The 14,690-nt window shown below is 42.2% G+C and overlaps 1 protein-coding gene across 1 annotated transcript in view; it reads right to left on the bottom strand.

The window, feature by feature from the left end:
* LOC147727224 (annexin A1-like) overlaps nucleotides 1-14,690 on the bottom strand; it is a 109,999-nt gene that overhangs the window by 18,057 nt on the left and 77,252 nt on the right. The window contains exons 9-12 of the mRNA XM_086961274.1: nucleotides 11,709-11,802; nucleotides 4,547-4,642; nucleotides 3,217-3,275; nucleotides 1,185-1,307 (exon numbers count right to left, since the gene is read on the bottom strand). Coding sequence (XP_086817400.1) covers nucleotides 1,185-1,307; nucleotides 3,217-3,275; nucleotides 4,547-4,642; nucleotides 11,709-11,802 — 372 coding nt within the window. The remainder of the gene's footprint in view (nucleotides 1-1,184; nucleotides 1,308-3,216; nucleotides 3,276-4,546; nucleotides 4,643-11,708; nucleotides 11,803-14,690) is intronic.

Raw genomic sequence — 14,690 nt, 5'->3', positions numbered from 1 at the left:
TGAACGAATGATGTGGATTGGCTTTCTGCTCCCCAAGCTTTTGACGCCTCAGTGAAACGAAACAAGGGTTTGATGTAGATGTATCATGGCACAGTCAACTGACCTAAGAACGCCCTGGTGCAGCGGCAATATTACTTGATTTTGTAAGGAAACCAACTCGTCATGTGCATTCTTTTGACAAAACACTTGCCTTGTTAGGGCTTGCACAAAGGTCAGTTCACTTGAGCGCTTATTACCTCAATTTGCAAGCATGGGGTATTGGCACTCTCAAGAAGTGTCATTTCTCCGAGCCCCCTCATACAGGTGTTCTACTGAAAATCCGTCAAAATTGAAGAGATTGTGTGTGCATCTCAAACAGACATTTAGTATGCTGGATTTAGGTAGTATAGCGCAAGTGCACCCAGCCGCCCCTGAATAAATTTTTTAGCTAGCAAATGCCTCCAAATGGTTTTCATGTCATGGATCGGCGAAACACAATTTCAAGTTGAATTCAATTTTGCATTAAAGCCATGCTGTGAGGGAAATAAACAAGAGTAGGACTTGCACATAACTTCGATTCCTAAATTGGCACTCAGACGGATATTAAATCTCATAGCATAACAGCAGATAGTTGGTGTAGTGTTCATCCAGGACGGGAAAGGAGTCTAATTGGTAAAGTATGATGAGAACCTGAAGCGAGCAAGCCGTGTGTATAGGTGTTGTCAGTTCAGGAGGGCATAACTTATTAGAAAATAGAAGTGGGTGTTGAGCAATGATATGGCATTTTGCAGAGACCGAGGTAGGTCGAGACCAGCTTGTAGGAGTAGTGTTAGTAAAAATATTTTACCTGCACTTAGTTCATGGCTATTTTGGGTTATGTTACAAAAGATTTGATTAATGGGAGAAGTGAAATATTGTAGACTAGTAATTACAAATTGTGAGCTATTATGAACAAGAAAATAATTATGGTTAACATACAATTCATGGACCGGATAATAACGCACCAAGAATTTGAGAGAGGCAAGTAAAAAAATAATGCAAAAAAGGAAATCTGTACTGGACATGTACCCTGCTACCTTTCATGTGTTAGGAGAAGTATGAGCATCAGGGACTAAGCTGTAGATCACTTATCGTTTGGGATATTCATAAAAACCGTTTTGCTTGACAGACAGCTCCAATGTAGAGAATAAACACAAAATACTTACCAAAATAGCCTGGCGGAGAAATATGCCATACTTCCGCTTGTAATGCACCTTGATCTCATCCATATCAATTCCAGATCGGGAAACCATGATTCGGATTAATTGCTTGTCACGAGTTCCAGATCCCTGTTTGGAGTGCAGGAATGCTTTGTTAGCTAGACCATATTAATGCATATTCTGGATATTATTCTTGTAGCATTCCCTCTCAAACATTGTGGACGAATCATTTCATTTTCATCTGTACTCAAACCCAATTTAGACCTGATTGGGGGACTCTAATCCAGCTAGGTTAGAACTTCGAAACCAACCTACCAGTCTGCTGCCACATCAGTAGGCAAATTTACCTCTTATTACAGGGGTGGAACTGGCAAAGGAAATACCCATAATTGCACGAGTCATCTATATGCCTCATAAGTATTACTAGAGTCCCCCTTACTCTCTCTCTCTCTCTCTCTCTCTCTCAACTCCAAACCTGCAGCGTGTGCAGCAGTTGGATGAAAACTCGCAGGATCTCCCCATGCCCTGGAAGGGGAAACCAGGCTATCACAACACAAGAGCTGGCAGGTCCTAACACGGCCCCATCCCCTGTTGTACTACAGATCATGAATACAGCAAGCAGCAGACCTTGTTCGCAACCTCCAAAAGAATTTGTCAAGGCCATGACCATCCTGAGCTGCGCAGAGAGAAGTAGGTACTTTTTGGAAGTAAATCATCATCTTCACTCTCGAGGGTGATGAAAAACGAAAAATTCTTAAGTGTGAAAATTTCCTTAAGAATCAGCTGAAATTAGGTTTTCACATACTTTAAAAATGTGTACTAAACATTTAAAAAGCCTCAAATGTTTTTAGCGGGACAATGTTTGTCCGTGTAGTAATCGCATATTAAACAAATATTAGTTCCGATGCTTGATGCGACTGTCCAGGAAATACAAGTAACTTAAGCAGCTTGTCATGTACTGGACAGAGCATGCGGAACACTGCCCCTTTTTGGGGTTGTAACTTAATGTTCCATTAATTATCTGCCACTTGCACGCCCCAGTGTTGAAACTAATGAAATGCAGGTGACCAGAAATGTCGAGAGTTCTTTTCAATACAAATTGAAAACCTCTAACAGGGAGATATAAAGTAGCCCCATGCTTCGAATAAGTTTTATAGAATTTGGGCAAAATAGTCAAGAGTCGGATTAGAACTAGATTTCCTTTGACAGTTAATACAACATCTTTACAGACAATGCAAAACAAGGTACTTTATCTTTCAATAGACACTCGTTATTTCTTTGGCAAGCAGCGGTTGGCGGATTTCTTAAATTTAGACAGAACTCCTCACTTATTTCATGGTTTATCCGGTAGGAACAGTCAAAATGTTAAAACAATAACACGGATAGAGCTGGAAAAAAAAATTCATGATGTATCTATGCCACTACAGCAATTACTTTGAGTTCTACATACAAATTGATTTTAAAAGCAGTGTATATTATACACTTGGTTTCCTGAAGTCATGCCCCAACACACATGATGAAGAAATTGGCTAAAGAAACACCCTTATAGAGCAAAGAGATCCACTTAATCTCCTGCTTACAGTACCAAAGTGAGATTTACTTTAACATGTTAGTATCCATTTCTTCATTCAATAATGAAATTATTCCCCATTGAGTTCTGTACTCACTAATAAACCGAAATATAAATCTCTTAATGATTTGAGATTCGTCATGTTTGTATTGGTTTAGTTTTTAATTCTCTACCTGTGTGGGACTGAAATAAAGATTTCAGTCCAGAAGTCCTCTTTCTGCATCCAGAAACGATTGAACTACATCCTGGGATAGTTACTATGTCCATATGAGCAGAATTATTCATCAAGTAACCTTGCACCTTGCACTTGGAAAGCTGTAGGCTGGATGGCATTCCTGGCATAGAATCTAACATTTTGAAGGTTCATAAAATATTGGCTTTTATTTTTATTTAGAGGGTCGATCATCTACTTTGAGTTATAATCTGCAAGCAGACAGAGGTTATAGGGTTAAGAGTAAAGTATATTACCTTCATAGACAAGTACAGTCGTTCAGCAAAGTAAGATGGCTTGCTTACTGCACATTGTGCTGCAAAATTAAAAAGATTAATACATGATTATACTTGTAAACATTCATAATACTGGTACAGTTCTATAACCTCTAATGACATTAAACACAAAAACTGTATTAAACAAAAAGGAATATTACAATTTTCAAATCAAACAATTATAATACGGATCATTGATAAGAAAATTCCTGCAAATACTTCGGTTGCCAGAAAACACATTTAAGGGGCTGATTTAAGGTTTGACTAATGGTACTCTGCAGAGGTATGGCCCTCTGCCACCCTGGCAGTCTTATTGGGCTACGCTCCATTAAGTTTAAAAGTGACCACATGCCCAGAAGTCATCTCCATATCCTGAAGGAAACTGCTTCCACAGTGGTTCCGTTTAATATTTGATGGATAGAATCTGTAGGTTGACAGCAGTTTTTCTTTTTAATTATTTCACTTTTAGATACCAACTCCTTAATAAATAAGAAAGTAATGACCTCCAAACCTGGATTTTTCACCCAAGGTGGGTAAAATGGTTTCCCCTAGTCCAACACTGCCAGTTTTCATGATGGTGACTGGTAGAAATGAAGATATTACACCTTCAAAGTTAAATAAGGCAAACAGTGTAAAATCCTTCCCATGGCCCCCGTACCCCATCAGAGAAAGCTTTCCATCCAACAAGACCTAACAAAGCACCACTCTTCAATTCTACCAGTTTCCAAGTCTGCAGCCATTTTCCAACAAACCTTCTACACAACATATATAAAAGAAGCAGTCAAGGTCGGTCATTAAAATATGGTAGCTAAGGAGTAATGTCTGATACGCAGTAACATCAGCCTTTCACTGTTTAATTGATTTGATGGATGCTATGTTGCATTCCAGAATAATATTCTTTTACATGGCAATTACCACGGTTTTGTTCTATAGTATAGCTATACCCACTGGGTGAAACTATTTAGCAACTTCATGGTACTCAATATCTAATTTCAGATGGAAAAATGCTGTGTTGGCTAGATCAGGAAAACAAAACTTCTGTTCTGCAAGTCACACGCAGATATTAAGTGCTTAATTTGCGACTTCCTAAATCAATATTGTAAATTTACAGTGCGGACAAAGTATAGGAACAATATTGAATTATGGCAAGTTAAAATGACATTCCAGCAATAAATGGATGAACAATACTTATATTCCATAGATGAGCACTGTATTGACACGATTCCTAGAAATAAAGAGCATTTGCAAAGTACTACTGCTCTTGTCAGAGAAACCTTGAAGCATGCATTAAAGTTGGAATAAAGGTACATACCAATAGCTGAAAGGCATTTTTCAATATCGCCCTTTAGCTCAAGATCCAGGGCCTTGTTCATGTCATGTTTACTGTAGCTGGTATACCTCTGAAAGACTAAGCAAATAGGAGTGGGTTAGTTCAAGAAAAAGGAGAATCCTTGAAGTACACTTGATGCAGGACCATCATTCTTGTAGACAGGAGGTGTTGATTACTTTTGATTCATTTGAAGAATGTATTAGCCGTATGCCTAATGGGTACTGAATTGTCCTTTCAAGATAGATTAGTATGCATTGCCTTAAGTATGACAAAGTGGTTTCACTTAAAAAAAATGAAGTGAAAGGATGAGAAACATCACCTACACATACCCACTGGTGAAAAGAATTAGCTTAGCAATAAGGAAGAATCATATTTCAAATCGAGACAACAGTGCTTTGTAGTTTCCATAGATTTTAGTGGGTTGCACACTTGGAGCTAAAATTCTTAAAGACAGTATCTGACTAGGAAAACAAAAAGATGTCAGGGTAGCTTTCTGTGGCAAAGGGCATATAGGCAAGGTTTGTAAATATTGCCAAAGTACTTGGAAACAGATGCCCGATAACAATGAAATCTCACTAAATTTGACAGGGAGTAGCCAAGTCTAGAAGTCAAAGCTTTCTCTTGAAGCATAGAGGTGGCAGAACATATACTGCAGGAGCACATGTATCACTCAATACATAAAGTGTCAAAGCACAGTTGTTTGCTTAAAAGAAATGCATTACTATTAAAAGGAAACTAATCTTCACTTTAGAACAAAGTGCAGCATCTACTTCTGCCTGTTCTTTTAGCACACACTCCAATACCTCACTTAATTTCTAGTAAAGTTCTATGGGATAGCTTCAAGGAAGCCTTGTGTACAGCAACACTGCTTAGCAGCAGTGATACAGTTAGAGTCAATCATTGGTCGGTTAGCCTATAGGCCTTAGTCATAGCCAACTAGGAAAAATGACCAACAACTACTGCAGTTATACAAGTGTATCCGCTATAACCAGTAATTTATAGGAGTGGGAGAACTGCTCTTTAGCAGCAGATGCAGGGTGTAAGGCACGGGTGCACATGATCAGATGCAAAACAGAAGAACAGCAGCCATGCAGGTTAAAGCATGGGAGCGGACATGATCATACTCACAGAAAAGTGAATACAGCAATGCAGGTGTAGCACATGGTCCCTGGCTGTAAACAACCCCGAGAATGCAGCGTGCAGTACATGAACTCACATTATCAGGCACAGCAGAAAATGCGGATTAAATGCACATTCAATATGCATCACTCAGCAATCAATGCACACCAAGCCTAGGAGAAGCAGCAGTTAATGAAGAAGTTACCACACAGTAAGAGCAGGATGAAGGATGCAAGCTTTTGAGATCACTCATGGGAAGAAGGCAGGTTGGGCATGAAAGTGGGTTCAAGTTCACAGTCTACTTAATAGCTCCAAAGTCCTCACAGAAGATTCTGAATGCTGAGCTGGAGCACAGACTATGAAGGACAGGTGCCCTACAGTACGCCTCCTGGGTTCTTAATCAGCCCTGGCTGTAGAGTCGTTACCCCTACCATGAGTCATAGAAGATTTCGGCTTCTGGTTCTCACCTTCTTCTGCACCAGCATGCATCACTTGTCCTCAAAAGAGGACACTGGAAATGCTGAAGATGTCACTCTTCGACCAGCTCAAGGGCTGAACGTGTCACTCTTCTACCAGCTCAAAGGATGCTGACCCAAGTCAAACCTTTGAATCAAAATAAAATTTTGCCTACAAACTCTAAGTGGAACCCAGTGCAATTAGAATGTATTTTTCTTTGAGTGAGTCAATCTGCATGGCAACTAGTTTCAGGAAAAAATGTTCTTCTCACTTTGTGTATTGCACTGGGGCAATATTTCTCTAGCAACACAGAGCACATTGGTGTGGGGTCAAGCTGCTCATTAAACACCTTCAGAAGCCTTGGTCTTGCTTTTTGGCGATTCCTTCCTTGTGTAGATGTGGCTTTGTCCAAGTCCCAGAATCACCAGAGGGAACGGTTTCGCCCTGGCCTAGTGAAAAGGTCTGCCCTTTTCACTAAAGGACGAGTATTTCAGTTTTTGGATTACAATATCTTAGTAGACAACAAAGTCTCAATCCTTCCCTCAGGCTATCGGGCATGATTACAATGCAAATCTATTCCAGTGTAGGTCAAAGAGGGTAATCAATGCCAAAAGGTTTGCCAATTAAGATAATCTGAGATTCCATGACACTACAGAGTGTAGGCTTTAACATGGGACGACAACTACCATCCACCCTTAAAGCCCCATAGGTTTGAACATATGTGTCTGATAATAAATAATTCAGGGCCCTGCTTTGGTTGTAACTTTTCATGAAACGCAGATCAGATCCATCACATTTGGCAAGTTTTAGAATTAAATCAACTAGTTATGTTGAAGAGCCACTGAAAGGAGATCAACTTAATTTAGGTCTATAGAGGGCATTCTCACAATGCAACCATCAGGCAAACCTAAAGCAACATTTACAAATGTGCAGTTACATCAAATTCTCCCTCACCTTGGCCAGCTCCTGCGACCAAGTCAATCTCCAAGCTTTCAAACTCCGCATCACAAACACCATCACCCTGGGAGCAGCTCTACTCTACCGGCCAGACAAAACAAAAAAACAACTTCAGAAATGCCATTGCAGACCTCATGGCCTTCTTTGCACTAAACTCCAGCTTCTTCACCCTCTTTGGCAATCTCATTTTCCACCTGGAGGACCCCACCGACCAGAACACCTTCAACCTCCTAGAAAACCTGAACATACTTGGACTTCCGAGTGAAAGATCCTACCTGCACTGCTGGACAGGTCTTTACCTTCACCAAGGTCTGACATGACGGAGGTTGAGTCCAAGTCCAACCACTCACCAGGGCAAACCACTCCCTCATCCAAATTGAGCTACACCAAACCTGCAATTTAAGAACCACTCTGACCAAAACCAGACGCAACTGGAACACAATCTTCAAGGTAACTTGCACCACAAAACTCCTAACTCCCTGCCCAAGCAAGGGGAGACCTCTATCAATCCATTGACAGCTTTAACAACTGGATAGCCTTTTGCGAACACTGACACATCAAAACCATTACCACCTCTCGGACCAGACCTCAAGCAAGCTGGTACGGTGACAACTTGCGGCTCTCCATACCCCACTGCTAGCACGGATGGAGACTCACCCACAACAGACAGATCTTCAAGTGTCCAGTCCGGACCAAACGGATTGACAACAGCACAGATAACAAAGGAAATTCTCCTCCAAGCAAAGGAATTCACTTCCCCTGCACCACCTCCACAACCATCCCCTCCTTGCAGAAGCTCTGCTACTAGCTCACACTATACTTTCATAACAAGATAAGCATAACATATGACGACTCTGCACCCCAAACTGACTTCTCATTTGTCTTGTGGGGATGCCAAAGTGGAGAACATACTAGAAACCACCAGAACCTGCTGGTGCACTACCACACCTACAGAAACCACTGCTCTATCCTCTCAGGAATTCCCTTGGACCCCTGCCCACACTGACTGCACCAAAAAACTTGAAATCAATCTGCCCCTCCATTTGGCTGATCTCAAACAACTCACCACCTCTACCTTCCCAGACACATATAAAAGCATCACCATCCTCCTGCTACTGAAAATAAACTATAGCTGATCTAAACACACCAGTAAACTGTAGACCCTGTTACCATACCCAGTGGGAGGTCTTCTAAAAGTCAATAAAAAGGGATGGGCAACAACTTCAACCTATTGGATCCATCTCGATCAGGATTTAGACCAAACCACAGCAACTGCTATACTCTCTCATGCCAGTAGTAATTGCCTTGACTCAGGGGTCGTTCTTCCCTTCTTCACCACACATCGGTTTTGAGATTCCCCCCCTTATTCACTGGTTAACATCACACAAGGCATAGGATGTTGTCAGATGCTCCACCCTGTTGTATATTGGTTAGCCTTGAAGCCCTGTCCTTTCCCCACACAGGGCTAATGGATTTACACATTGTTTGAGAACTTGGGCCCACGAAAGGTTCTGGATATAATCCCAGAATTGTGAAGCCACTGTGGGGCTTTGTTGGATCTGGCAAGCTTGAGCTAATCGTGGTTTCCACTCGATTGAATGACAGCAATCTTCATCCCAGAGTGTCCAGGTTGGCACCAGGATTAGGTTAGTGTCCCCTTGAGCACTTTCCTGACCTAGTTTCTCGTCACAGAGTGCCCGATTAACCCACGTTCTCCACCCCTAGGTTGCCTCCACACTGTCCTGAAGACTCGCAGCCGAGGTTCACAGTTGCCCTCCACAGGTTAGTCGAGTCAAAACGCCAACGCCCTCTACTCATACTAGACCTGTGCCTTTCCTTCCCCGCACTACATTCTGGAAATGCATTTGTTGCATGTATGAACCAACTGAAATATTTTGTAAACAAAATGTCACTTGCGGCCAGGTCTTACTGGTACTGGTACTCTGACCAGTAATTGTTTAAAAATATGATTTGTTTTCTCAACCTATGATCTTTTCCTCTCAAACCTCACACCATCACTTCCCTACTCCCCTTTCTTGCTTCCTTTAGGTAACCTCTGACCATTGCATATTAATGTGCTTAATGGGTCTATAAATAAATAGAAACACTTATGATACTTGTCACTGTGGTGCTTCTGTGTTGTTTTCCCCTTTGTTCTTAATTAGCATATGCATTCAGAAATATGTATGCAATTGTAAAATGATAGTGTCTCTCTTAAGGATTACAGACATGTGTTATAGTTTTTGACATAACACATGATTGATCAAGGACAGTATTGAGTACACGCCGAATGCATCTCGGACCAATTGTTTGTATTCCCATGTCAGTAAGTAGGCACGCGCATGTGAGCTATTGTATGCAAGCTTCATCATTTAGGCAATTATAGGATGCCATTTTATTTACCAATTCACAATGGATTGCTAAATTAAAAAACAAACATTTAGTACAAAAGTGTTTTTTTAAAGCAGAGGAAACAATGTGCTTTCTGCCCTCCCAAAAAATTGGAGCTGGTGGGAATAAATAAACCAAAAGTAGAGCTGAAGGAGGGAAAAGCAAAACGAGAGAGACAGCAACAAAGAGGACGGGGGTGAAGCACATAAAGGGGAGAGCCAACCAGAACATGGTGGAAGACAGCTGGCGAAAAGCATCTGAAAGAAAGTGAACAGAACATGAGGGAGAGAACAACTATAGTGTGGAGGGACAGAGGATTACATAAAGGACAGAGCTGGGGAAAAACATGCTCAGGAAGTGCTTAACAAAAAAGAAAAAAATGTAGTTCCCTAAAAGTGAGCAGTGGAAGGACACAAGCAAAAAGATGATACTATGCTCCAAGAGAGTGACAAACAGGAAGGCAAGCCAATGAAGAAGGAAGTCAGTGTTGCACTATAGCCAACTAATGGTAAGAAATGGACGGGGTCCAAGACCACTATTGTTGGCACACAATCTGACTTTTATAACCAGACAGCTTTTGCTGTCTGGGAGACAAGATCAAAAAGGTAATGGAAAAATCCTTCAAACCCCTCAGCTACTGGCAATCGCTTTGGGTTGCATTCCAGCCCATTGTGTTTTTTTGTTTTTTACAAGGGCAGATAGGAACCACCACATGCAAATCAGTCTTACTCCTGCCCCAATAGGAACATCAGGCTTACACTGCCAGGGCAGGTTCTCTCTGAATGATAACCCAAGCAACCCCAGATAAATTAGAGCTTTGTAGTGAGGACAAGCAGTCAAGTGTTAAAGGAGGTGGACTTGCATAGGAGTGAATAGTAGGGTCTTGGGGTTCCAAACAGTAGATACCGTTCAAAGTAGACACCTACATGTTTACTGGCATTCACAAACATTTGGCAAACCCATTTCTACTTAGACCATAAACGCAAGCATGAGATTACCACTTCCAAAATTGGTGGCGGCTGCAAAGAAAGGGGCTTCTTCCAAGAGCAAAACTTTCTCAGAGAATTGACACAAGTGTTTATGATAACTAATTTGTATTGATTTTTGTTTGCAACAAAGAAAACAGCACTGTTCAAAAATACATCATTAACGGCACGACTAAGGCACAACATATCATATTGGCATAACAGGGTAGACTTACATAGGGCCGATATCAGCATACCCACTCCCAATCTAAATAGCGTATCAGTCCAAATTAGTCTTCCATCACCCCAACCGACGAAATTTCTTAGGACAATCCCATGCCACATAAGAGCCTTTCCTGCAAGGCACACCAGTCCACCACTCTGTGCCAGCGCTCCAATGTAGGTGCAGTAGTGTTCAGCCAGTGAGCTGCAAAGCCCCTCTTGGCTACTGCTGTATTAAGGAAAAGCTTCTCAGCCCTGTTGCCATCCAACCCCTCGGTGATGCCCAGGAGAACGTGTTTAGGGTCAAGAGGAACCTCCCAGCCAAAGACCTACATGAACTTCCCAGTTACAGATTCCCAATAACCCTGTATCACAGGGCAAAACCATACCATATGATAAGACTACCTGGGAGGGAAGACAGCAGGGGCGAGGGCATCAGATCGAAGCCCCGGGCAGTGAAGACGCAGCAGTGTGAGATAGGCAGCATGTAGGAAGTATATTTGGACTAGTCTAAGCCTTGCTGAGACTGCAATTATTTAAGAGCCAGCAGGGAGTCTCTCTTCAGTCGGTGCATTCCAGAGTCCCGAGCCAACCGTCCCACTTGTTCGAGTTAAGAGGGAGTTGGGGAAGGGGGGTGTTTGTGAGGGAACGGGAAATACGCGAGATCCCTCCCCTTCCCAGGGAGAATTGCAACAAGTTCAAAAGCACAATTGCACTTCACTGTGATATATTTCTAGAAGGAAGGAATAAAAAATAAAAAATAAATTTAAAACCCTTTCAACACGCTTGAAATATATGCACAAAACATTGGCTCGCGCCATGGTTTTGAAGACTGTTTAGACTGTGTAAATACTCCATCTCTGTGCTAAGCATAAAGATCAACACAATGAAGTCATGTTGGTTATGCATGCTTAGTACTTATGCTATATTTTGAAGAGATTTAGAAATACTAAAGAATCTTTCATCATTTCAATGACATGTAAAAAATAAATCAGAACAATGTTTATTGGGGGAAATTGCTCATTGACACCTACCCTTACGAAGGTGTGCAAAGCTTCTTGTAGTAAGGATCTGGATGAACACCTTAACATCTGTTCCTTTTCTCCTTTCTCCTGCGTCATACAAGGCCTGGTGAAAATCACAGAAAGAAGAATAGTTAAGTTAGTTGAAAGAAAGCATTTTCGAAACTCATACTGTATATTCAATTTGTTCAACACTTCTTCCCAAATTGTGTAAAAAAAAAAAAAAGCAATCAAATGGTCCTATTTAGGAGAAAATGAGTACACGAAGTTTTCAAAGAATTTTCAGAGAATCAGAACATATGTTCAATTTATTTTTCCAGAGACAGTTTTCAAGCAACTGGACACTCATGTGGTTAATAGGCCACCATTGTGGTGATTGTTTGCATGGAGTTTTGAGGAGGATTTCATATGGCTTTAAAGACTGAGCACCGTTACCCCCTCCCCCTTCGCACTTCAGCACTTAAATTTCAGTGTAGGGAGTAGAGCAGTACAAGATTTACTAAGGAGGTGGTGTGGAGATAGAGATTCAAAACCCCAAAACTCATGAATTAACACCCAAAATAGTTGTTTAAATATTTATTTTGCGCAAACCAAGACCAAGGAGACATGAGAGCGTGGAATAACAGCTCCCTACTTGGCTAATTAGGTCATTTGAATTTGGCAACCCCATCAAAGTCTCCCAAGCCACAAAGGAGGGCTGAAAAACTTCCAGCTGAGAGTATAAGACAGTCATTTTAGTAGCCAGGATCACAGGGTCTCACCACAGATCCTTGCTATACTATTTTCACCCTGGGATATTAGCATGCAGTAGTCCCCTTTACGTTTGTGCAGCTTCGCCTCACCATGGGCAGCTACAACAGTAGGTAGCCAACACTGCCTTTTCTGGGGCAGATTCCTAATGGGACACCGCCAGCAGTACACTTAGTTTGCAAGACAGGCTTCTCAAAGTGTGATCCTCCACACCTCAACCAAGAAGTTGCAGACGTCCCAGCTAAGGTCACATCAGCTGACTTGGAAGGTGGCAGTCAATGTCAGATCTGCAGCTCAGAAGTTTCCCAATGTGCACCAGTTAACCAGATCTTATTACACAAACTTTGTGTCATCCACCCTCCAATACCACACTATCAGGCAGAGCTTTTTTAGGTCTCGTCCTACGCAATGCGCATGCGTTGCATAGGAGGGGACCTAAAGCTATCAGCAGAGCTTTTGCAGCAAAGTGCACGCGTTGCATTGCTTGCAATGCGTGCACATCTTGTCAATTTCCTTTCGGGAGCGCGCGGCGCCATTTGGTCGCACGCTCCCGAAAGGAAGTTGCCCATGCCCCCTACCCCTGCTGCCATTTGCCCCCGCGCCTTTCTTACTCGTGGACTCCGGTCCAGCTGCTAGAAGCAGCTCCCGTACATAAGTCTTTAATTCTCCTGCTTTTAAAATCTGCGCTCTCGCCGTCCGTACGTGTTTGCAATCCTCGCTTTATCCTTTTTAATCGCCTCAGTTTTATTCTGCATCCAGAGGAGCTTTGAATCCGAGGCGCTAGAGGCCTCTCCTCGCATTGTAGCGCTTTTATTTTGTATTTCCATCCTCCCCTGGTCTGCTTGAGGGCGTTTTTCACAAATGCAGGTTTTCTTCCGCCTTTGTTTTCGGCACGGAGGAAGTTTGGAAACGCTGACGCTGCAGCGACTAATCTGAAATAAATGGAAACAAAAACCCCCAAATTCCTTCGGATTGGGCCTTTATTTCTATTAAAAAAGATATTCTAAAAACGTGTCTGGGAGCGAAATGGTATCCATACTAATTGTGTTAGGTTTTTATTTTCTTCATGGGTTTCTTCTTTCAGATTTCTTTATATCCATCTTTCGCTGGGGCTCACTTCACACCCAGACAGGGGTCACCATTGTTTAGTTGTTGCAGGTTTGCAGCACTGGGAAAAGTATCTGAAAAACGCGATGTTTTAATTAAAAAGTGTGTGGGGAAACGTACCGAGGGACCGTGGTGGGCTGAAGGCCGCGAGCCCGTGTCCCAGACACCCCGGGCGTCTTTAGACCATAACACACTGCAAAAACCAACACAAATTAACCAGAGAGGGCACAGTTGATCAAGTTAAAAGAAACGAGAAAAACGAGAATAGAAAAGTCTGCGAAGCTAAACCGCTATTTTGGATGTATTACGGATTGGAAGTAATCAAGCATGAAGGCACCTTCTATTAAGTGTTAATGAGTGCCCTGTCACGGGCGACATCATTAGCCAAAAAAGCATTGCATTGTGTGACTTGTAGTTTAGATCATCCATATAGGGTGACCAACCGTCCGTAAATTTAAAAGACCGTCCGTAATGGGGACTTCACGTCTGTTGTCCGTGAGGATCCCTTTTACGGACGCCTTTTTGTCCATAATTTTGGCTATTACAGGGAGAAGCACTGCTCCCCTGTGAGAGGCCTAATCCCCCCCCCCCCCTTAATGAGGCCACCTCGCGCTCCTCCTGGAGCACAAGAGCAGCCTAACCCGCCCATTGAAATTCTGTATGCGGCGGATTGTCACATACAAAATGACAATGTGGCAGTCTGGGGGTGTTAAAGCATGTGGCAGCCTCCTCCTACCGTAGTGTACAGCAGGGCAATCTGTTAGACAAAAGGTAAAACGCCCATTCTGCAACGTGAAAAAAGCTGTTTATTTAAAGAAGCCTGAAAAACAAGTTAAAAAGAAGGGGTTATTGTTCTTTTACTGTCCCATCATTTTAGAGAGGTATTTTCTCTATTATATTCAACAAAGCCCTGGTTACTGCCGATGAAACTTATTGCCCAATAGACTTGGTGCTGCTGGTGTAAGTACATCAGAACATATGCCCTATTTAGGCAGGATGGTGTGATGAACTCTTTTCTGTTCAGGGCTGTCAGGGAAGGCCCGGATGTCCTGAACAGAAAAAAAAATTAATGACCTATATCTTGGCGGAAGGTTGCCAGGTGTCAAGGTCATTAGTCTTTGGTTTGCAAAACTCCTG

This window comes from Lissotriton vulgaris, chromosome 3_1 (assembly GCF_964263255.1).
Source record: "Lissotriton vulgaris chromosome 3_1, aLisVul1.2, whole genome shotgun sequence".
Lineage (NCBI taxonomy): Eukaryota > Metazoa > Chordata > Amphibia > Caudata > Salamandridae > Lissotriton > Lissotriton vulgaris.
Note: the sequence above shows the minus strand (reverse complement) of the source record. Positions and strands in the feature narration are given on the sequence as shown.